The following is a 25,389-nucleotide window of genomic DNA, read 5'->3' as shown; positions in this document are numbered from 1 at the left end:
TGAGTTTTCAAGGCTTCCAATCGTGTTAGATGATGATTAAGTGTGCAATACAACTATTTCTTAGTTTTATTTGCAAAACTCTAAAGAAAGAATTAGTTTGGTTTATTTTTGTCCTTATACATCCTTATAAATATTGCTGTTTTCTTCTGAAATTCTTAATGTGGAAAACTTACTTCTGACCGGCAACAGCCTTAAAGGTAAAAGGTATTTTGAACTTTCTTAGAAATATTAAAATTCCATTCTAGATAATATTAATTAAAAAGCTGGATGCTTTTTACATACATGATAGGCCCGAATCAGTATAATGAGTGCTCTTTAAGCAACTGCCAATTTTACTTTCTTTATGAGTAAATTCCTGACAAAATACGTTCCGTGAATGCATCTTTTCATATGAGGGTCCACTCACAGGGAATGTTCTAATAAACATCTGGACAAAATATGGAACTTGAATTCAGATACAGGTGAAAGTTGGGAATATTGCTATACAGTTTTCATAAAAACAAGATTTTTCCTTAACTGTTTGCATGGTATCCATATGAACTGCATATTGATGTACAAATTAATGAGATCATTTCTGTCACACAGTTCATTCCCTTCCTATAATGGCCAACTTCAAACTGATACCTGTGATTTAGGTGTCTACATGTGAGCTGGTGTCTAAACTCCTGAGTCAAAAGAGATCTAATCAATACAGTTATATTTAGATGTGTAAATCTAGAATCCCATCTAAAATGTTCAAGAGCTATAACATGCTGTAGGAAGTTACCACTGGCAACTGAAAACAAAAATTAATGCTAAGTCCTGTTAGGAAGAAAGTTGAAAGGCTACAATTCCCCAGTGGTCTTAGGGGAACAAAAAACAAACAAATTTATATCAGTATTTCAAGCCTGTCTGCTCCAGAGGAATATTCTTCATTTGCTTCTGGTTACTGTTCTAATTCTGTACAGATGGGAAAAACACCCTAAACAGCTGACATCAGGGTCTTTAGGAAGAATCTCTGTCTGCTTCCAGAGTTCACAGAATCACAGAATCATCTAGGTTGGAAGAGACCTCCAAGATCACCGAGTCCAACCTCTGACCTAACACTAACAAGACCTTCACTAAACCATATCACTAAGCTCAACATCTAAACGTCTTTTAAAGACCTCCAGGGATGGTGACTCAACCACTTCCCTGGGCAGCCCATTCCAATGCCTAACAACCCTTTCGGTAAAGAAGTTCTTCCTAACATCCAACCTAAACCTCCCCTGGTGCAACTTTAGCCCATTCCCCCTTGTCCTGTCACCAGGCACGTGGGAGAACAGACCAACCCCCACCTCGCTACAGCCTCCTTTAGGGTACCTGTAGAGTGTGATAAGGTCACCCCTGAGCTCCTCCAGGCTGAACAATCCCAGCTCCCTCAGCCGCTCCTCATAAGATTTGTTCTCCAGACCCCTCACCAGCTTCGTCGCCCTTCTCTGGACTAGCTCAAGCACCTCCATGTCCTTCTTGTAGCGAGGGGCCCAAAAATGAACACAGTACTCGAGGTGCGGCCTCACCAGGGCTGAGTACAGGGGGACAATCACTTCCCTAGACCTGCTGGCCACACTGTTTCTTATACAAGCCAGGATGCTGTTGGCCTTCTTGGCCACCTGAGCACACTGCTGGCTCATATTCAGCCGACTATCAGCCAGTACTCCCAGGTCCTTCTCTGCCAGGCAGCTTTCCAACCACTCATCTCCCAGCCTGTAGCACTGCTTGGGGTTGTTGTGCCCCAGATGCAGGACCCGGCACTTGGCCTTGTTGAACTTCATACAGTTGGCCTCAGCCCATCGGTCCAGCCTATCCAGATCCTCCTGCAGAGCCTTCCTTCCCTCAAGCAGATCGACACGCGCACCTAACTTGGTGTCATCTGCAAACTTACTGAGGGTGCACTCAATCCCCTCATCCAGATCATCAATAAAGATATTAAAGAGGACTGGCCCCAGTACTGAGCCCTGGGGGACTCCAGTAGTGACCGGCCTCCAACTGGATTTGACTCCATTCACCACAACTCTTTGGGCCCTGGCTATCCAGCCAGTTTCTAACCCAACGAAGCGTACGCCAGTCCAAGCCACGAGCAGCCAGTTTCTTGAGGAGAATGCTGTGGGAAATGGTGTCAAAAGCCTTACTGAAGTCAAGGTAGACCACATCCACAGCCTTCCCCTCATCCACCAAGCGCGTCACTTGGTCATAGAAGGAGATCAGGTTTGTCAAGCAGGACCTGCCTTTCATAAACCCATGCTGACTGGGTCTGATCGCCTGGTTGCCCTTCAAGTGCCGTGTGATGACACTCAAGATAATCTGCTCCATGAGCTTCCCTGGCACTGAGGTCAAACTAACAGGCCTATAGTTTCCCGGGTCTACCCTCCGGCCCTTCTTGTAGATGGGCGTCACGTTTGTTAGCCGCCAGTCAACTGGGACCTCCCCTGATAGCCAGGACTGCCAATAATGATGGACAACGGCTTGGCCAGCTCTTCTGCCAGTAAGACTGCTCTTCTTCTCGCAGTACCCTCGGGTGTATTCCATCTGGCCCCATCAACTTGCGTACATCTAAGTGCTGTAGCAGGTCACCAACCATTTCCTCGTGGATTGTGAGGGCCACATCCTGTTCCCCATCCCCTTCCACCAGCTCAGGGTACTGGGTATCTAGAGAACAACTGGTCTTGGCGCTAAAGACTGAGGCAAAGAAGGCATCACTGTACCTTGTTCAGCATATTATATCTTGCCGCAGCTAGCTCTGCAGACAAAGTGTTTTAAAAGAGAAAATATTCTTCCTGATCTCCATCACAGTTAAGCAAAATCTTTAGTGTATAGAATTCGATGATACCTAATAATTATGATGAATTTTGTTCCTATGTTGCTTTTTAAGTTGTTTTCTTGATGTTTCCTTCTTCTTTCCTGTCACTTTGTATGGAGAGACAGCAGTAACATTTCCATTTCTCCAATCTTCTTTTTTTGAAGTCAAAAATAACTCTTGTAGTTATCTGATAATAGATGTCTTAATCAGCCTAACATTTCTTCTTGGAATCTCTTCCAATTGAAGCTAATGCCTTTTTATTATCACTGTCTAGAACTGAACACAGTAAGCTATGTGACTTTACATGTTAATGGTCGTGTTTTACCTCTTTCTATTATTCTGATACTGTAAATCGTGTGATCTCTGTCTAGTGATGTGGTCATTCTGTATATTGACAATACTTCCTGGATTATATCTGCAAATACAGTAGCAGCTCCATTGGCCAGGATCACAAGAGAATATATTAAATTTGATTGATTCAAGTGTACATCTTGAGTAGAAAATTCTTACCTTACTTATAAAAGTTTCAATATAAAACTTGTGCAAATTAAAAGATAATTCTGTGGATGAAGTTAGCGCTTGCCACAAAGAGCGTTGGCAACAGAAGTTGTTTTGGGGGAATCATAGAACAAAAGTTGTTTTAAGGACAGTTAGTTGTCAGAAAACTGATGTTACCTAGAAGCTTAATAGCTGAACTTCCAAAGGTGAACCTTTTCTGATAAACAACCAACAGCACTGTCACTTCTAAGACAAATAGCTGCTTACCAGTAACTGAACTCGGTTTGTAAAACTTGGCTAATGAGTTTTACTCAGTGTGAATTTAGTTTCGAGTTGGTTTGAGGGAGATTTGTTCCAGTAGCCCAATGATGGATAGTTGGTTTATTGAACAACTGTATTGTCACAATTAAAGTCTTTGCTATGGTATGCATAACAGATAATTGAAAATGCGTTCTTGTTAGATCAATGGCGGCGAAGTTCTACAGTTGAACTAATTTTACAACTTTGAAGCTTTAAAGCGCTGTAGAGGCCAAGTATTTATGTATTTCAACTGATAACAGAAAATCTGAGTTCCTGAAAAGTTTTGTTAATTTGGTGCCGGAACATGCATTTACCTCTTGCTTGAGTGCATGTTGTTGCTTTGTTTTATAGCATCGAATAAAAACTACACATACAAATGCACGTTCAAGTTATCTTATTTCCTCTTATTCCATATTCTAGGTTAACTTTTTACCCTCATTTGAACAAATAGTACAGTATTTCTTACTAGAGACCTTTCTGATATTTTGAGTTGTAAGGTGTTTGCAGTCATAGGAAAATTGTCTTTGATAGGTGTCATACCTAAAAAAAAGACTGCATCTTACTGCTATAAATATGCAACAGTTGCTCTAAGTAAGCAGTAATTTCTCTAAGTTACTAGACCAGGAAAGGGTTACTAACTACATTTTCTTAACTGATTTGAAAGTGCTCCACGAATGTAATTTACAGAGGAGAAGAATGTCATAGCTAGTGGAGGAGGACGTTTTAATCACTTTAATGGTGTTACATGTAGAGTTAATGACTCCCTTTGAGTCTATTTTCAAAAAAATCATATAATGTTATTTTTGCATGTGATTAATGTTGTGCTTTTGCATATATTTTCAATTATAACAAACTTGGATACAATGGTATGGCATATGTATTTACTTTAGTAAGTTAGAAATTCTCCTTAAAAATACAGTTACTTTTTGTATTCCTTTAGTCTTCAATTTCTAACAATTTTGTAGCCGATTTGAGAGAAGATTGGAGACACAAGGAATACAAACAATAGTTGGGGGCTTGAAGGGTTTGAGGGAGGATGTGGAATTTCTGCAACTAAAAAGCGTCAATTTATTGGGTGAAATTTCAGTAGCTTACCTCTAAGTCAAAGTTGTTTTCCTGAGAAGCCGAGTAATGTTAGAAATTCTCTTTGCACGCCAGGTGAGTTAGCTTGTCATTGAACATATATTCTGCAGACACCCAGTCTGCAAGCTTCTTTCACAATTTTACCTTTCATTCTGTCTCTCCTACATGACTTTCCTTGCTTACCACCTGGGTATCAGTGCTGTTTGTTGCATCACCTGAGCTTCACTACTTTCCTTCAGGAAAACAATGTACACTATTTTATACAAAGAATGAATAAGAATACTTCTGCAGTCATACACTCTCTTTGTTCAACTGTAATTCAGAAAATCAAGTAAAATTGGCCTGGAGGGGGAGACTTTTAAAGAACAGTTACATGTGAGAGAGTGGTGGTCAGGTACTTGGTAGCATTTTTTTCAGTCCAAATCAGTGAATATATTCATAATAGAACAAGAATGCAGTCTTTCACATATAGTGAAAATTCAGATAATTAAACTTCTTCCTTTTTTAATAAGGTATCCTAAAAATTATTAAAAATATATACGTATCAATTCTTGCTTTTCCATGAATGTATACATCTCAGAAGTTGTTATGCTGCTTCATGGTTGTCCTGTTGGCAAAATTCTGCATTTCCAGTGGAATTCAAATTTTTTACCTGCAGAATGACAATGCAGATGAAAGATGAGGTGGTCAGTGCACTACTGTAGCTGCCCTTTGAATTAGTATGGCTGCAAAATAGGGGCCAGAGTATGAAATCTCTCTGTTACTAGTAGTTTTCCTATCTGATACTTTTATTGACACGTTTTCCAAATGCTAAATGTTAGGGAGAATTTAATGAAATGCCAGTTCAAGGTGAGTATCTGAACTTTGCAAACAATGAAATATATATATTCTATTCCTTTATGTTTTATCAGACAAAATGCCAGTTCTCTGTTACATTTATCATTATATTTGCTGTGTTTAATAAATTCCACTTGAAAAAAGATGACTTTCAGGTAACAAGAGAGATTAATTTTATAACCACGTGTCTACTGGACTTGTGTCTCCTGAAAAAATTACTCTTTATAAAAGAAAAGTATGATAGCCTAAACCTATGAAGCCTTTCTCTGTCTTATTTTTTTTTAATTTTATTAGGTATTTACATGGCTGCATTAGCATATGGAAGGCTAATTGGATGACAGGGTGACAGTACAGTGTGACTTGTATAACTAGGGATGATTTTGTTTAATGAATGAAAAAATATATTTAAGACTATTGTAAAGTTAGCAATGCAATGAAAATTCAGATATTTATATTTCAAAGTTGAAAGCATTTTTATGATTTTGAATTTATTATCATTTTATACATTATATTATTTCTCTTCCTTTATTCTTAATTGCTAGAAATTCCGTGTTCTGGGCAATGTTTAGAAGGTGTTCTCATTAAATGAACTACACCAGGGATTATAATCTGAAATGTTGAATTCGGTACTGCAGGAATAGGCTTTAAGTACTTTATAACAGTAGAGTGACTTGGACGTGATTGTGTGGCAATGTTTTCTCCTTTCGAGGAGAAGGCAAAACTTTGAATATTGCAAGTGTATTAGCAAATGTTATACATCTTTAAGTTTAGAGACCCATATGGAGTTGTGTATTCTTTTGATTTAGTGATCTGGTAATACTGCTTTCTTTCATGCTTGACTTCACTTTTTACCTAATTACACGTGCAGTTTTGACAAATGACACTGTGCTTCTCACCAGCCAGCTTTCCTGACCTTGTCATTTTTACTGATGGTTATACGTAGCTGCTTCAGACAAAACAAACGCTTGTGTATTTTAGGGGTTGCACATTTATGTTTTTGCTACTTACTCTTTCCTTCTTCCCAGAGCAGTAAAAACTGGAGGGCAGCAGTTGACTTGTGTGGGCGTCTTCTAACTGCTCATGGTCAAGGCTACAAAAAAAGTGGACTACCTACTAACCATACAACAGATTCTTTGCAGGTATGTTCAAAGATATCCCATTGTCACTTTTTTCCAGCATACTTACTGTGGATTTTTTTTTTTTTTGACATAATCAAACCTGTTTTGCTGATTGTTACCTAAAAATTAAACTTGTTAAGGCATTGTACCAAGTCACTCATTTCTGTTTGTCTATGTAGTCTTCAGTAGTAGGTCTTCATTTTAAGCAAAATAGTTTTAAAAAGTAAAATTCTGTCTTGATGGTATATTTTGAAAGTATGTCATGATACTCATAAAAGGAGTAAGTTTTGCTGTCTTGGAAGACTCACTGCACTAAGTTCATGGACACTATTGTGATGGTTTCACACAGATGGGCAGCTAAGCTCTCCCGCACTGCTCTCTCACTCCCCTCCCTTAAAGGAACACAGGGAGAAAATACGGAAAAAGCTTGTGGGTTGAGATGAGGACAGGGAGATCCCTCAACAATTGCTATCATGGACTAATCCAAAATTTGTCTTCAACTTTTCCTTATCTTTACAAAGAAACAAAACATCACTCCTCTGGGTTTTGTTGTAATGATCTTAGGAAAAGTGTTCTGTGAAAACGCAAGTAAATATAAATGCTGATTCTTACCAGCAAGTAGCATAGAAACTCTTCACTCAACTTTATCAGAAAAAACTTAGACAAAGTTGTATTTAGATGTGTCTTGTGATTAAAGAGAATAACAGACTTCATCTTTTTTTTTTTCTTTTTTTTATATATAATCATTTTTAGCTGTGGTTTGTGAGGCTAGCACTACTCGTAAAACTGAATCTCTTCCAAAATGCAGAAATGGAATTTGAACCATTTGGAAATTTGGACCAGCCTGATCTTTATTATGAATATTACCCTCATGTATACCCTGGACGAAAAGGTAGGATACTTGATTTATAAAACGTTTATTTTAACCATGAATTCGTGGTGGGTTTTTTTTATGACTGTTTTTACTAGTCTTTACAGAAATAATGGATTTTGTTTTGTTTTTAAAATCTAACACATTGGCAATCTTTTGATTATTTCTTTTTTTTTCCCAAAAATAGAATGTGATTAACTACTAAGTTAAAGTATTGTTTGTGTTACCGAGGTAGTGAAGTAAAAATAAGGAGTAAAGCTACTCCATCACAGTCTAGATGGGCAGTGTATTTCATGCTGCTGGTACAGCATTGATTTGAGAGAGGAATGTTTTTAACAAGTAAATATAATAAAATATTGTAGTTCTAGAGTATTTAGATTAATAAGCTATAATAGTTCATTCTAGCCAGAAACAGCTGTTAAAGATCATGAGAGAGTTTATACATACAGAATTAATAAGCTTTCTTTTTGTGAGTTTTCTGATATTTAATAAAGCTTTAAATTGTTCTATGGCTTTCCACAATGGAAAGGGAAAAGCAAAATCTTTCCCTTCTGTTCAAGACCTGTTTGATATTTTTTGTTCTTTCCTTTTCTCCCCAAAGCTGTAGGTGACTAGTATTTCTAGAGCTTTCTCTATGTATTGTTGGCCCATAGATTCCTGAGTTACTAATGGACAGCAGACAGGCTAATATCATATCTCCATGCACACAGTAATAGTTTATCATGTGTCCTGTTGATGAAGAAGAAAAAAAGAAACCACCTGCCTCAATTGTGTAAGAGTTTTATCTTGAGTTGCAAATGCACTACTTCTCACTTCTGCCCCTAGGTTAACCTAGTAGTTCCTTTCCGCAGGATATTCTGGTACTCTAAGAGTCTGGGTTTGAAAAATTAGTGTTTCTAAGAGTAATTTCACTCCCATTCCATGCTACTTCAAAATTTTATTTTTTCTAAATCTGTTAAATTCTCTCTGATGCAAGTGATCATATCATTCTTTGGCTTTCATGTTTGAACAACCATTTACAATAAAATGGTTGTAAGTAATGTGGGCTAAAGTTGCACCAGGGGAGGTTTAGGTTGGATATTAGGAAGAACTTCTTTACCTTTTGGTAAAGTTCTTCCTAATTGGAATAGGCTGCCCAGGGAAGTGGTTGAGTCACCATCCCTGGAGGTCTTTAGAAGATGTTTAGATTTAGAGCTTAGTGATATGGTTGGCTTGGTGATATGGAGGGCTTGTTAGTGTTAGGTCAGAGGTTGGACTCGGTGATCTTGGAGGTCTCTTCCAACCTAGATGATTCTGTGATTCTGTAATTTTAATAGATAGGGCCACCATCCAAAAAAATAGGGTCTGTTTTATGTGAAGTGCTGGTAGTCTCAATGAGTTAACCTAGAACGATGGAGGGATTTTGAGGTTGCTGAGGAGGACTTTGAGGAGCCCCAGAGGGCTGTGCTGCCATTCAGAGGGACCTGGACAGCCTGGAAGGTTGGGCCAAGAGGAACCTCATGAAGTTCAGCAAGGGCAAGTGCAGAGTCCTGCACTTAGAAAGGAATAACCCCAAGCACCAGTACAGGCTGAGGGGTAACCTGCTGGAGAGCAGCTCTGCAGAGAGGGACCTGGGAGTCTTGGTGGACAGCAGGCTGACCATGAGCCAGCAGTGTGCCCTTGTGGCCAAGAAGGCCATGTTATCCTGGGGTGCATTCAGAAAAGTATTTCCAGCAGGTCGAGGGAGGTAGAAACCTTCTCTACTCAGCCCTGGTGAGGCCATACGTGGAGTATTGTGTCCAGTTCTGGGCTCCCCAGTACAAGAGGAACATGGAAGTACTGGAGCGAGTCCAGAGGAGGGCTACTAAGATGAGAGGACTGGAGTACCTGTCGTATGAGGACAAGCTGAGAGAACTGGGCCTGTTTAGCCTGGAAAAGAGAAGACTGAGGGGAGACCTCATCAATGTATATACGTATCTGAGGGGAGGGAGTCGAGAGGATGGGGCCGGTCTCTTTTCAGTTGTGCCCTGCAACAGGACGAAAGGCCTGGAAGTTCCGACTGAATATGAGGGGGCACCTCTTTACTGTGGGAGTGACAGAGCACTGGAACAGGTTGCCCAGAGAGGTTGTGGAGTCTCCTTCTCTGGAGATACTCCAAACCCACCTGGATGCCATCCTGCACAATGTGCTCTAGGTGATCCTGCTTGGCAGTGGGGTTGGACTAGATGATCTTCAGAGGTCCCCTCCAACCTCGGCCATTCTGTGATTCTGTGAATGGCAACAGCAGTTTTGTGCTTTCATCCACAAGCAGACTAGGAGGTTCCTGGGATCTCTGACACGCTGTTCCTTCTATTCCACATTGCCTTGGAGTGAATTCTTGACCCTTTCCTCCATGCTTTAGTTTTCTTCCTGACTTATCAACATTTTCATGCTTTACAAATACTGTCTTTTTTCATCCTAAGCCAGCAGAAGAGCTATTTTTTTTATCTTTTTCAGCATTAAAAATAATAAATTAATGACACTGCTTGAATAAGTAAGGACATATAAGTAGTTGTGTGAAATTTCTTTTTTTCTGTATCTTTTTTTTGTTTGTTTTGTTTATTTCTACTAAAACCTCAAACCACAGTGGACAATAGTAAGGTCAGAAAAGTAATACAGACCTAGTGAAATATGCTAAACCAATAGTTGGGTGATGTCTAGAGTCACACTATTATACACTATATATATTATAAATATATATAAATAAAACTTTTACTACCCATCTGAAAGTGTCAGTTTTATTGCAGCACACACTAGTATATGCCTATGTTCACAATCGTGTCACACCTTAAAACCTTGTGCTAGGATAGCTAACAGTTCATAAGAAAGTGTACATTATGAAAGCAGTTTCTAGAGCCCATGCAACTAAATATTTAACAATGCGTTACTAATTTAGGCATTTGCTACCTGAATGCAGAAGACTGATTTCATGTTAAAGGAGTAAAGATGATGCTGTATCATCACAAAGAGAAAGAAAAGGGGAAAGGAGGGGAAAACCAAAAACAAATAAACGCAACTATGCATCTAGAGCTCCGGTCAGGGAAATAAAAGCCCTGTCTTTACTTGTACACAGTTTTTTTCTTCTTAACTCAAAATAAATTATTCTCAATTATTGTAGCTTTTAGAACACTCATTTTGGTAGCATTAACTTTTCTGTAACTTACTGGTCTATTAACCAGAAACAAGTGCAAATTATCTCATAAAGGAATGAAATAGCATTTTAATGTTTCATTGTAATCCTTGGCTCTTTCAGAAACATCCAGGCATTACCAATGGAAAGGACATGTTAGGTTAGCTGATATGAGAGAGTTTATGAACTATCATAAGGAACACAGAAGCAGAAGTTATGAGTAAAAGTGGAATAGACTGCATTATTGAAAGACAAAACCCTAAAAAGAATTCTGTAATCCATGAGTTGCAAGAGTGATGACAAAAATCCAGCCCTATAACAGAGATGTGCAGGAAGCAATTTGGGACGGAGGTTCCTGACCTAAGTATTTATCTATTACAAAATAATAATGGTAGTAAGTATATGAAATCAGATTTTTCTGCTTCTCACTGCCCATGATTTCTAGAAGTGATGATGCATGTGCACATGTACTACAAACTACTGAATTTACCATGCTGCACAAAAACACATAGCAACAGGGACTTTTCCCCCCCAGTAGCTTACTACTGAGAAAGTTTTTTCTGTGCTGCCTCCAAACAGGTACCTTCATTATTTTAATCTGCTACAAAATACTATCAGTTATTTTTGCAGTCAAGCAGAGAGGTGGGTGACCATATGGGCCAAACTACAGTTCTTGTTTTCTGCTTGGAATTCCTATGTACAAAGGCTTTCCGAAATGCAAGAGCCCTATCTGCAAGACAAGCTAGAATCCTTACTATTACAGCAGAGCTGATCCTTCGATGCTGACAGACCTTGTTGATGAACAACAGCTGCCTTTTAGCTGCTGTAAAATGGACACTCCTTCAAATGATGCCATAGGTACAAATGACAAAAACAGCAGTAATTTTTTATGTATAAAAATATTTATGTAAAAATATTCCCCAGATTATCAAAGGAATTAACGAGGACAGATGCACTGGTGGAAGAAAGAGCTTTGTAGCTAAGGGAAAGCAGAAAAGATTAAATAAATAGGGAAATAGAAAAATGGAATTTGGAAGAATTAAATACATATCTGAGCTATTTTAAGATTTGACTAGGAAATGAGACCAATTTAATCTCTGTTCTACATCAAGCAGGAAGGATCAAGGAGTGACTTAACTAATTTCACTGGTTAATACAAGGATCACAGCAAACTCCACCCCTGCCCTCTCAAATAGTGCACGCCTACAGGTAATGGAGATGACAAAAGGAAGAGAGTGTAGAAATCAGGAAGATTTTTCAAATATTAGATCTTAGAACCATGATGAAGAAAACAGTAATGCACAGATCCATGGCTGCAAATCCTATATAAAACATCAGGATAAAAGAGAGGCTAGTGGTATTGCCAAAAGGGAAAGAAAAGAGCCCTGGGAAAGCTTCAGAGGGAAATTAAGTTGACCTATTCACCATGTTAAGTTAAATTGATAGGAGAATATCTTCCACGCCTCCTACATTTACTTGGAATTTAAATTCTTTGAGGTATGCTCCTCTGTGATGAATGAATGAGGGACTATCCTCACTGCTATAAGAAGCGCAGCTATATAAACTTTCCTCACCTAAAGCACCGAAAACACAGAAAAAAAGTCTAATGTATTACGTCCCTTATTACGAATATTTTGAATATAAAGAAATGATGCAAAGTACTGTATGTGTTACAATTAATGTAATTGTTTCTATCTATAGTCTCATTTCTTAAATTGACTTTTAAGTGCTGACTCCATTTATACACCATGAATCAAAATTAAAATGTTGAAACAAAACTCTTCCTTTTATGCTTGTTACACCACAAAATTATATGTAGAATTACCAGACAGCAGTGGATTGTGGATTTCTACTAATATATTTCAACCAAAATATATGAATGATTTATATCTATTTTATTATTTAAATTAGCTTGTTAACAATGCATGTATAATAAATTCCTTTATCAATAATCCAGGACTGCATAGTTTAATGCTAGCCAGAACAGAATTGCTTGTTCTCTCTCACATCCCTGGGAACAGCATCTCTCTCTCTTCCCCTGCCCAGTCAAAACTCTATAAGGAAAGTATGATAGCTGTTCCCACACCTTAATCCCATTGTATTTATGCAAGATATGTACAACCAGCAGGTTAGATCCATCCAACCTCATTGTCCTCATAGATGATCAGCTTAACTGTCCAAGCTGGTATGTTCAACCTAAATATGAACTGAGACATGAGGTCATATTGTTTTCAACTTAATGGTTTCAATAGTTACAGTATATAATGATGATATATTTCCATGTACATCCCTTTCCTGTCTCTTTAAATTCAGTCTGTTGTGTTGTTCCACAGTTACCTTGCAACTATGAAATCAGCTAATACAGATTGAATAAAAGTGTTATGGTTCCAGGTGGGTATTCAGAGTAGTCACACTTGCAAATACAATTTTTTCTAAGATAATACAGATATTTGAGTTAAGAAATACATGTACAATTTTAAGAGCATGGAGTACTGCCAAAATATTTAATTGTGCTTTCTTTCCCAAGGCTACATAGTCTCATTATAGACACTAGCAACTTTATATAGTATTCCTTAAAATTCTGTCTTACTGCAGTTATCAGTAGGTAAGATTTATGGTGATCCCTTTGTGACTTTGTGGTAGGGCAACTGTTGTTTTTTGTTGTTGTTGTTTTTGGGGGGGTTGGCTGGGTGGTTTGGTTTGGGGGGCAGACAGTTGGTGGCTTTTTGGGTTTTTGTTGTTTTTTTTTGCATTCTTTCTCTTCAGTTTCCCTTGCTTCACTGCAAATACCAACTCCAGATTATTGAAAAGGTATTTTTGAAATCTTTCAAAACCAGATTTTATTTTTTTTATATCTCTGTATTCTTAGCTCATGTGCATTTAAATTGTGAAGCATATGGAAGCGTGCAATTTCAGATAAAATTTTCAAAACATTTTCTTTCAGTGGTTATGAGCATTTATGTCCCTATCTCTTCAGTCTTTCTGGAATGAAAGTAATAAACAAAAGCTTGGGAACCAAATATTCTGTTGAATCTGGATTTTTAACTTTAGTCTTCTTTGATGGTCAGTTGAACTTAGATTAAATGTCACTGTATCATCGCTCATAAAAATCCCTCATAAATTGTATGACTGTGCTGTTGTAGAAGTATGTAAACGTGTGTGTATACATGCACATATACACACCTCTGTGAGTCTATGGCTATATAAAGCAGAATACCTTTTTAGATTTTCTGTATTTCTTTTTTTTGCCCAATGAAGGGAGGCTTTGCAGTTTTTTTCTTTTGTTTTTTAATATTAAGATCCTGCTTTATACTTCCAGTAAATGATCGTTTGCCCTACTGCTGCATTTTTGACGTTTAAAATCTGTTGAATAAGCTTTAGAAGGCAGATGAAAAATAACCTCTGATTACTTATTTTGCAGCAAGGAAATATGAAGATAAAAATGCTAGCCATTTTACTGCTCTAAAAGGGCTGCAGTTGAGGTCTTTAGTTTGAATTTGCTTGGCATGAGTTGGTGTTTATGTTATGATAATTAGGAGAACGTGCAGCTGTTCATAAAAAAGAAAAATTAAAAAAAAATTGAAATAGAAATCTGTGGTCTTAGCAAATTCTACCTGATCTTAGTATTTAATTCATCTGTGTTTCCATGCTGTTGGAGTATCAATTTTGTTTTTAAGAGACCTTTTTTTACTTTCAGTTTTGCCTTTTGTATGCTGGTAATATATATATGAATGAGACTAATTCATACCAAAGGGACAATCAAAAATCATATTCGACGAGGAAAAAAAATAGATGCACTGTTTTTAGAAGTGATAGCTAAAAAAAGAGTTGTCTTTAAAATGATACTATTTTTCCATTATTAATTTTCAATGGATAAAATTACCATGAAATGGTCAACGGAGGTTAAAAGTAGAACATCAAGCTGGAAGAATATTTATTAAACTTAAAAATAAAATTTCTATATATGACAGTAATTGTAGGGTATTGCCTTTGTTGAAATCATCTAAGATTAGTGGACACGATTTTGCTGTATAAGAGGGCATCACTTCTTGTAGAGATCTGCAGCATGGAGTGGAAAAAAAAGACATTGTCCAGTGGTCACAAGTAAACATTTTAATTTGCAGGCTATGCTGCTTGCTTTAAATATTTCCTTGGTGGTATACATAAAGCTATGTTGCCTTGTTTAATTTAGTACTGAGGAAAATAGAATAGAAGGCATGGTTTTGATTCCAAATAGTTTTTCAAAAGTCAGCCCATGCCAAAATCCAGTGTTTATTTAAAATCCTTTTATCCCCAGAGGACTCTCACATGAAATATATGTCCACTTACCTAGGAACCTCTTGCAAAGAAATTTGTGTTAGAGTAAGGCACTCTGTGCATTAAGTATGTGGCCTAACAATAACCAAGTAGGTGAAGAATTTACGACGGTATAATGTCATTCTTTTTTTCCCCCAAAGTACTTAATCTAGTAAGCATAGTTATTTCTGTTACAGCTTAGTGTTAATGTACTCAATCTTTCTTGTTTTTTCCCCAATGCGACAGTGTTCATTGAAGCAAGTATAGTTTTTTCCCTACTGTTAATCTGCTTTTTAATTAAATTTTGTACTGAATTCTACAACCTGCCCTTTAGACCTTCATAACACTATTGTTATTGATCAACTAGAAACATCAACAAATGTCATTACCTCTTCCCAATTGTTCTCTCGTTAACTAGATGGTATAAAATGAAAATTACTATGTTTTCTAAAATCTCAGACACAGTTTATGATCTACTCCTTCCATCTGGAATGCACCCATTCCCATCAGAAACACTCTCTGTGATATGTATAGTATTGTTTCATCGTATTAACATTTACTTCTTTTTCTGTCTTGGTTGCAGGAAAGATTTATGTTCTGCTTGAACAATTAGAATTTTAGAAAGGAGTTTGCATTCTTGTCCTTGAGTTTCTTCTTGTCACTAAGTAAAGTGAGCAAGTTCTCTTTCTTACTCATCAGAAAAGGAGATGGAAGAGAAAGTACTTTTATCTTCTTGGCAGTTTAAAACTGTCCTTAACCCTTCATTATTTTGTAGAAGGTACTACAGAATAATGACATTATTTGTCTCTTAGCATGTGTTTTTAAAGTTCATGGCACTATCTTGCAACAGTCTTGAGGGAGATGTACAACTATGGTATGTCTTTCTTTTTTCCTTTCTTTTCTCTCCCTTTTTTTTTAGCCAAATATCAACAAAAGTTTGCTTCAATGATACTTTGACAATTAATCATAATGAGATTTCAATTGTAGTGATGAATAAGATCAAGAAACACTTTCTATTCTAAACCTTCTTTTTCAACTACTCACTCTTTTACAGTCCTTTTTTGAAATTTTTGCTGTTTTTTCCCTTCACTAATTTACACCATTTCAACAGTGTGCTTTGACACTTTTATTAAAAGAACAACCACACTACCTTTTATCAAGAACATAGGACTTCTTCATGGAAAACAGTGACTCTGAATGGGATTTTGAAATGAGAGTGAATAAATAGGACAAAGCACAAGAAAAAACCTTCAGCAGGATGTGATAGCATGATACCGAAGTTCCAGTGAAACACAAGTTTGTTTTCCCAGTGAAGGTGGCACAGATTGGAGCAAGCTCTTGAAGAAGTGTATTCTCTCCCTGTCTTCATGCTTTCAACTTATTTTTTTCTGAACTTAGGCTTTAAGCAAATAAGTTATTAGGCTCATCACAGTATAGCTAGGTGAAATATTTAGTGTTTGTAATATAGTAAGAAAAAGACTAGATAGAGTAAAATACTGGTAATCTAGTGTGTGCTCAAATCAAATTAATCCCTCTGCTTAAAGTGCTAGAATTGTTGGATTAGGTCTTGAAGAGGGTTATGTTACACATAAATGTGTACATGCTTCTCCACTGCTAATTTGTGGACTTCCTAAGTGTATGTATTCAAATTTTCTAGTTTGATACATGATATAAATTGCAAACTGAAAGAAAATCAAGTTCTTGCTGGCAAAGAACATAGACTGGTACAGTCTGTGTGAAATTCCCTTGAATTTCAGTGTGCTAAAAGCCCTCATCTTGGCAAGAATTGTGCTCCTGAGTTGTTCAGTGGGCATGTATCTACAGTGCCATACAACACTGTGCAGAGCTCTTGTGCATGTCAGAAACAAGTCAGACCTATGGGTTGTGCATGAGCAAATCGTAAATGTGAGAAACAAATGAACTTTTCTGTAATTACCAACACCTTAATAGTATACATGTTGGAAATGAGACCTTTCTCTATATAGATATCTCATTTATATTACACTTTGGAGAGTTTCTAGGATCGTGCCTGATGGTGAGTTCCTTTTCTGTGGGGAAAATGAGCCTGAGGGTTAGGGTTGGTCCAAACCACTTCAGCAAGATGGCACCCCATTAAATGTCCGTGTCTGCTTCTGGACTAATACCAGCTGTAAGTTTCCCCCAGTTTGGGATTTTTGCCAAAGTTCCAATTAAATCATGTTATTTAGGGCAGTTTACTGTCAGAACTGGTAGCATTCCCATGCCTTCCTGTTGTTCGTGAGAAAAGCTTTTTTTCCTGTAATTTAGCTACTGTTGTTGATAATGCAGGGTATTTCTTATTTTACTGTAATTAATCAGCAGATCTGAAATGCAAGTTGGGGAGCCTTTCGTATACCACATGGAAGTTTGGGGTCTCTCCTAAACTAAGTTGTTCTGTGGTTTGTTTTTGTAACTATAGACTAGTGAATTGATTTCGAAAGTAAATTTTATTAAAAAAAAATCAAGTGTGTTACAGGGATAGCTTTTTGTTTGTCACTGTATACTATCCAGAGTTTCCTTTTCTTCAGCTTCTGTTTTGTCTTCTGTTCTTTTCTTGTGCCCAATTTTGTTTTCTTTAATGTACAGAGTTCCCTTCCACTTTATCGGTGACAAAGTTTCCCTTTTTCTGCGGAGTACGAGTGCCATGGCAAACTTCTTCAAAACGTGTTTTTAGCTGAGAGAGCATGCTTAGAAGTAGACTGCAGCATGCACCACAGCTTCGTAGGAGCTGCTGCAGAGAGGATTGGGCGTCATTTATATGCTGTCATGTTCTGACATCAGGGCTGGGGTGTTTATTTACTCTTTAGAGATGATGAGGAAAGACTAGACTTAGGGAAATAGTGCAGTATTAGTGGAAAACCAGAAGCTCTCATTCTTACCTTTATTTCCATGAGCTTCAAGGAAAGCTTTCTTTTTCATATCAAAAGTATTAATCGCTAGAAGCCGACAGAGATAACCATAATCCTCCTCAGAAGTCTAAGTAGGGTAGGGCTCCAGAATATGCATTGTTATTTGAAGAATGAGTTGCATCTCTTGCACAATTCCACAGATTTTAAAGGCTTTTTATATTCCATAAGATGCACTTGGCTTTCTGGGCTACAAGCAGACATTGCTGAATTGTATCGAGCTTCTCATCAACCAACGCTCCCTCTCCCCAGGGCTGCTCAATCCATTCTCTGCCCAGCCTGTACCTGTGCTTGGGTTTGCCCTGGCCCAGATGCAGGACCTTGCAGTTGGCCTTGTTGAACCTCATGAGGTTTGCACAGGCCCACCTCTCAAGCCTGTCCGGGTCCTTCCGGATGGCATCCCTTCCCTCCAGCACGTCAGCTGCACCACACAGCTTGGTGTCATCGCAGACTTGTTGAGGGGGCACTCAATCCCCCTGTCCATGTCACCAAAAAGATACCACCAACAATGCTGCTCCCAATACTGACCCCTGAGGAACACCACTTGTTACTGATCTCCACTTGGACATTGAGCCATTGACCACAACTACTTGAGTGCGACCATCCAACCAATTTCTTTCCCATTAAGTGGTCCATCATTCATGGTCCTCCAGTTTAGAGACAAGGATTTCATGGGGGACAGTGTGAAATGCTTTGCACAAGTCCAGGTAGATGATGTCAGTTGCTCTTCCCCTATCCACCAATGTTGTAACCCTGTCACAGAAGGCCACCAGATCTGTCAGGTATGATCTGCCCTTAGTGAAGCCATGTTGGCTGTCACCAATCAACTCATTATTTTCCATGTGCCTTAGTATATTTTCCAGGAGGATCTTTTCCACAATCTTGCCAGGCACAGAGGTGAGACTGACTGGTGTGTAGTTCCCTGGGTCTTCTTTATTTCCCTTTTTAAAAATGGGGGTTGTGTTTCCCCACTTCTGGTCAAAGGAAACTTCACCAGACTGCCATGACTTATCAAATATGATCAATACTGGCTTAGCAACTATATCCACCAGTTCCCTCCCATGGATGAATCTCATCAGGTTGCATGGACCTGTGCACCTTTAGGTTCCTTAGGTGGTCTCAAACCTGATCTTCTACACTGGGCAGTTCATCATTCTTCCAGTCCCCTGCCTTTGCCTTCTGGGGCCCGGGCCTTGTGGCTGGAAATCTTGTTGGTGAAGACTGAGCCAAAAAAGTCACTGAGTACCTCAGCCTTCTCCATAACCCAAGTGACCAAGTCTCCTGTTTCCTTCCAGAGAGGGCCCACTATTTCCCTAGTCTTCCTTTTATCACCAATGGACCTATAGAAGCCTTTCTTGTTGCCCTTGATGCCCCTTGGCCAAATTTAATTCTAAAAGGACTTTGACTTTCCTAACCTGATCCCTGGCTGCTCAGACAATGTCTCTGTACCCCTCCCTGGCTATCTGTCCTTGCTTCCGCTCTCTGTAGGCCTTCTTTTTCTGTTTGAGTTTGTCCAGAAAAAGGAGGCCTACAGGGAAGAATGAACCTTAAGAATGTCCTTAGGAATATACTGTTTGTGCATTCTTATCTTGTGTTTTGTGTCTTGGATGCGTACGTATCTTCTTGTGTCTCAGTGTAATACTTAAAATTTCATAAGTGTTATGTGAAAAGGATGCAGGAAGAATAATCTGTTAGGAAACTAAATAGTACCTGTTCCTATTATGATTCCTAAATGAAATTATTTTCTGTTTAATCTCGTCTTAAAATGTATTTACATGCAGTGGTTATTTTTCATGTTGTATTCTGTTTCCTGACATGTTTGATTTATGTAAAGGCAATATGGTTAACTAAGCATAGAATTGTTATTGATCACCTTTAGAAACGTTGTACATGTGTTTCACTTAAATTATCTTTATTTTTCTTTTATAATTCAGCTTCTTACATTCTGTCTTTATAATATCTGTAATTGTGCTTTTTTAAGCAGAATTTTTGACAGTTAACTTTTTAAGTTTCACCTCTGTTTCCTTTGTCACACTCCTCATATAAAAAAGTGAGGAAATACTTTTTTTTTTTTTTTTTAATCAGAAGGATTGATTTCTGTGCCTTGCAAGACAAGAGTGGAAGCTGTGTTTTTATGGAGTTGTGTGCAAAAAAAGTCTGGAAGATGTGCCTTTGGTACCACTCAATATGATAGCATCATGGAACAACAAATAGAAGTCTATTGTTTAGACCAAAATTCTTAATGAGCTGTGTTAGCTCACAAAAAGTGTTACAGTCAGCACTTTCTGTGATTCTCTTATTTGATTGCTCTTTACATTTTGTCAGTGAACTGAAGAAGCACTGGTGAAGATACAAGAGTCATATTATGGTTTGCCTTCACCTTTTTCATTTCTCATTCACCCTGTGAAACTCTACTGAGGTTATTTTTAAACCTGTTGTGCTCTCAATTTTCTCTTCCGCCATGGTATGCACACAGGTCACCTTGCTTAGCCTTTTGATAGCAAAGGTTCATAATCATCACCTTCTGAAAAGGCTTTTGGTACCTTTCTGTTGTTTCTCTCAATGCAGTAACAGAGTGCAACAATAGATACAGAAAATACAGTAATAGAATACATTACTACACTTTTTTTAAATTTTTTACACAACTGTTAACTAGGAGTAACAGAATTATTTTGATGAACAGATTTCTTCACATGTATTTTATATTAATGTTGTATATCTTTTTCCCAAAAAGTGTGTGTAAACTGTATTGATGCTTTAAAGAAAGCATCACTTGTTGAAAGCTTTACCAAATATAAAGTAAATTTATGATAATTCTTTTTAACCAGAAATTCACTTTATTAATGTAGGAACTGAACTAGATATATAATCCATACCTCATATCATTTAACTAAACTACTTGCAGATGGGAACGCATCTGGGGAAGTTTACTTACCCAAAGATCTCAGAGTTTCTTTTTTATAAATAGAATAAGTATTTAAGGAATACGTGTGGATGAGTGGCTTGGATAAGTGCTGCAGGCTTTTTATCAGTGATTTCACTTGAAATTACAAAGTACTGTTTACATGGAGTGGTAGGACAGCCTTACCAGTGGTAGAAGGTAGTGTCTTTTCACATTTTTCTTTTTGCCCCATTACCACACTTTTGTGAGAGCACCTATACAGTTTGTGCCATCTTCCAAAAATATTCCACTATTTGGAAGGATTGCAAGGAAACTGAGGAAGAGGGCAGAAACGGTCTTTCTGAGATCTTAAATATAATTTCAGCAACCTGTTTAATCAGGCATTAAGCAACAGAAGTTCACTGGTCCAATTTGGTGGATACTCACAGTAAAATTACTTGCAGGATAATAGTTAAGTTATGAGTTTCAAAAAGAAAGAGAAGAAACGTATGGTAGAGCTTTAAATCCTCCTGCATGAAATAGTAATATAAATTCTAGTTTGAAAAGTCATTACACTGACTACCCTTTACACTGTGGGTCAGCTTCTTTCTGATTTTGTTTGGTGAGACCTGTCATTACTCCTGACATACTTAGTAAGGATTGCACTGGTATGCTTTTTAGTCACATTCTCTGAAGGAAATAGTAGGTGGTTAAGAAATAACACATTAATAAAGTACATTTGGAGGTGATATAGTTCTGACTGCTTATCACAACTGAGGTCTTAGTTGTAATAGGGAATAAAGCAGATTCTTGTCAAGCCTAAGTTGGCCTGGAGTTCCATTTATTATTCTCACATCCTCTGACACCAATTTGGATTATGTAGTTTGGTAACGAGCTGTTCTTTCCCATTGCATCGATCATAATTGTGTGGCTTCATCCAGCAATAAGATCAATTCTTACCAAAATATTCAATCCCAAAATGTATTTTGCAAAAAATACATTTTTTTTCTAAAAATAGATAACGTGAGACATTTCATCAGCACTCAATTAAGTATCCATCTATCTGTGTGTTGAGCTGTTCTGTTACCAATTCAGATATTCTCTGTGTGTTTATTGAGTTTACCTTTTGCCACATTTTACAAGAGAATGGAATGATACAGCCTTGTTCAGAGTTGAGAGTGCTAGACACAGTAATTCCTTAACCAAAAATGTAAAACTTCAGATTCTTTCCATTTTATATGTCAGGTTTTCCAAAGCTTTACTGCTTGAACAGAACATTTTGTTTTAACCTTTTATTTTGGAAATCCTGTTAAGTACTCAGTAGGTGCATGGTTTATGTGTTAGCGGTATTACAGAAGAACACTACCAAAATAGCTGGTTTGGGGCATAGCTTATTGGCAGGATTATTATTCTTTGATGGCAGAATTAGTCAACCAGAGGTGTGGCAGAGAAGGTAACCAGCCTGAGGTCAAGTTTGCTTCCATAGATTTGCAGTGCAGGTTCTTGAATTTCAAAGCACATGTCTGCAAAGCAATTTTCCATGGAGTTCTTGCTCAGAATTTGCTCTTACTTTTGCCATACTTTCATTTGTTTTTCACCCCCTGCCGACTTCATATCTTCGCTTGTGTCATGCTAGGTACTAGTCAAGATAGATACATTAAATATTTGACATCTTTTATTACTTGCTCAATAACCTTTTAAATTTCACTAAAAAGAAATTCAAAGGCAGTTTTGTTTTCTTAATATCTATTCCACATATGATGATGCATGAAACTTGTGTGTAGTTCCTCAAGGGAATGCAGTAGGGACAGAAGCCACTGGGAATAGTTAGCTTTGGCAAAAGAGAATTTATGTAGATGTAATTGGCTTACTCTGAAGGTCATAATTAGTGAATGAGGTCTGTGATGAAAATTTTGTCAACCTTTCAAAAAATGTCTAGAGGCAATGACTCATTTTACATAGCATTCACCTCTTTGACATATAAGCCCATTAAGAACAGGTGCAAAAATCTTCATAAAAAGCTCCTGAGTCCTATTTGTGAGAAAAGATGAGGAAAGAGGCAAGTTGAGAACGAAATCCCATTGGAATACGCCTGAAGTAAGCAAATGTATTATATTAAAATATTAGAACTGTAGCACAGTATTTTGCGAGGTTTGTTTCCCCATTATACTTGCTTCTGTTTTGTTTTGCTTTTTTATTAGTAACAGTTTATGATCACATTCAGTGTTACTGTCTGTATAAAGGATATGCAGGTAGCTGGAAAGCAAGATACTACATGAACTAGGATTCCCTGAAGTTCCTGAAACTCCCCTTGAAGTAAGCAAGGATGCTCATAAACTTCTAAGATTAAGTCTTTGGTAAATATAATAATAAAGATAAAAGTAAACTAATATTAAAAGGAAAACATTTCTTTTACTTACTCTCTCAAGTATTACTTAAAATTCTTTTCCTATTTGATGTTTTCAATAAACCAGAAAGCACACCATCTTTATGAAGAGTCAGTCTCATAGTATAGAGTCACTTGGTAACTCTTGGTAGAAGGGAGTACATTAACGGAGTAGAACTCAGACTAAGTGTTGTCTTTAGAGTCATAGAAGTTATGCTCATCATAACATATTCAGATCTTTACACAGAACTATGGAAATTAATAGAAAGAAAGAAAATATTTTATAAAACATCTTAATTTCACAGGGGACTTAATATATTTTTAGATTTAATATATTACAAAATTATTTTATGTTCTTCATTATACTGTTTTTATTCATTATTTCCTTTGACTCATTCTGATCTTCTGTTCTTATTCTTCCTGTATTATAGGAGTCCTTCATATCAGCCTTTGTTTGTTTGAAAAAAGATTACATATAAGCACCTTTGCATGCCCTGGTCATATAACTTTTTTTAGCAATAAAGCTTTTAAGACCTACAATTCCATCTTTGTTCTTCTGCATTGATTATAACATATGCATAAGTATTAATGTTAGAGGCAATTTTGTAGCGGAAACTTGAGTAAAGTCCCATTTTTTAATCCTCTATTTTAATTGGTTTATAAAAATCTTTAATAAACATTTTACTTCCATGCACAACTTGTTCTTGAAAATCTGAATTAGGTTGCACCTTTTTCTTGCCTTCTTGATTATGGTTACATACATGTTTACATATTTAAAACATTTCACATGTAAAATAAATATATAAATATATACATAAATAATATTTAAAACACATAACATTGCATATTATAGCTAAGAAAAAGGTTGTTATTTTCTCATCTTTCATCAAGAGACAAAAAGAATATGAAGGTAAAATGGTCTTTGTGTCATATATACTAGTGAGAAATACCTTTGGGATGTACACACTCATCATTATAGCAAACACATTTAATGAAGTTAATTATGATTCTAGGTTCCATGGTTCCTTTCTCCATGCGGATTTTACATGCTGAACTTCCTCAGTACCTAGGTAATCCTCAGGAGTCACTGGATAGACTGCACAATATGAAGATAATCTGCGCCAAGGTAACAACTTCTCTATGCACTGCTATTTCTTACTGTTTAGGAAATACATTTCACTGTCCTTAAAAAGAACATTGTTTCAACTATGACATTTTGGATTCCATCTTGATTCAGAGAAGGAACTCACTAATAGAAGTAATTAAGTCTCTTCCATTTTAGGTTACAGCATCCTTCTCTGCTTAGTAGCTGTGACTTAAATGAGCAGAACAGTGCAAATACAGTTCTCCTGCTTTCATGCTTTTGCCCAACAAGACACAGAGCAGACATAGTAAGCAGACATGTTCAAGGGCACATGGGAGAGATTTTTTCCCTCACTCAGCTGCATCCAGATAGTTAAAAACAGTTGTTAATCATAAGATCATAGAATGGTTTGGGTTGGAAGGGACCTTAAAGATCATCTAGTTCCAACCCCCCTGCTATGGGTAGGGACTTTTCCCACCGGACCAGGTTGCTCAAAGCCCCATCCAGCCTGGCCTTGAGCACTTCCAGGGATGGGGCATCCACAGCTTCTCTGAGCAACCTGTTTTGGTTTCTCATCGTTCCCATCATGTATTTCTTCCTTATATTTAAGCTAAACCTACCTTCTTCTAATTTAAAACCATTACCCTCTTGTCCTGTCCCTATACTCCCTGACAGAGTCCCTCCCCAGCTTTCTTGCAGGCCCCCTTAGGTACTGGAATGCCGCTACAAGGTCTGCCCAGTGCCTTCTCTTTAGGCTAAACAACCCCAACTCCCTCAGTCTGTCTTCACTGGAGAAGTGCTCCAGGCCTCTGTTCAGCCCCATGGCCCTCCTCTGGACCTGCTCCAACAGGTCTGGTTCTCTCTTGTGCTGGAGGCCCCAGGCCTGAACACAGTGCTCTAGGTGGGGTCTCGCGAGAGCAGAGTTATGATCAAAAGACTCTGCTCCATCCTTCAGCAACAGTCTGGATAGCTGGCTTTGGAAATGAATGACAGTCTTTATAAATGGGAATATAAATACAAACTGCTGAGCTTGTTTTGGGGTTTGTTTGTTTTGATGAAGCTTTTGTTGTTGTTTTGGGGCCTGAGGGGAATTACTTGTTTTGTTGAGTTGCAACAATGCAAAATTTGGGCCTGAATTATAATAT

At 37.5% G+C, this 25,389-nt stretch overlaps 1 protein-coding gene across 1 annotated transcript in view; it reads left to right on the top strand.

Annotated features, from left to right (window-relative positions):
- Window positions 1–25,389, top strand: part of TRAPPC12 (trafficking protein particle complex subunit 12) — a 54,492-nt gene that overhangs the window by 7,333 nt on the left and 21,770 nt on the right. The window contains exons 4-6 of the mRNA XM_040550629.1: window positions 6,562–6,675; window positions 7,408–7,546; window positions 24,174–24,286. Of these exons, the coding sequence (XP_040406563.1) occupies window positions 6,562–6,675; window positions 7,408–7,546; window positions 24,174–24,286 (366 nt within the window). The remainder of the gene's footprint in view (window positions 1–6,561; window positions 6,676–7,407; window positions 7,547–24,173; window positions 24,287–25,389) is intronic.

This window comes from Cygnus olor, chromosome 3 (genome assembly GCF_009769625.2).
Source record: "Cygnus olor isolate bCygOlo1 chromosome 3, bCygOlo1.pri.v2, whole genome shotgun sequence".
Classification (NCBI taxonomy): domain Eukaryota; kingdom Metazoa; phylum Chordata; class Aves; order Anseriformes; family Anatidae; genus Cygnus; species Cygnus olor.
Note: the sequence above shows the minus strand (reverse complement) of the source record. Positions and strands in the feature narration are given on the sequence as shown.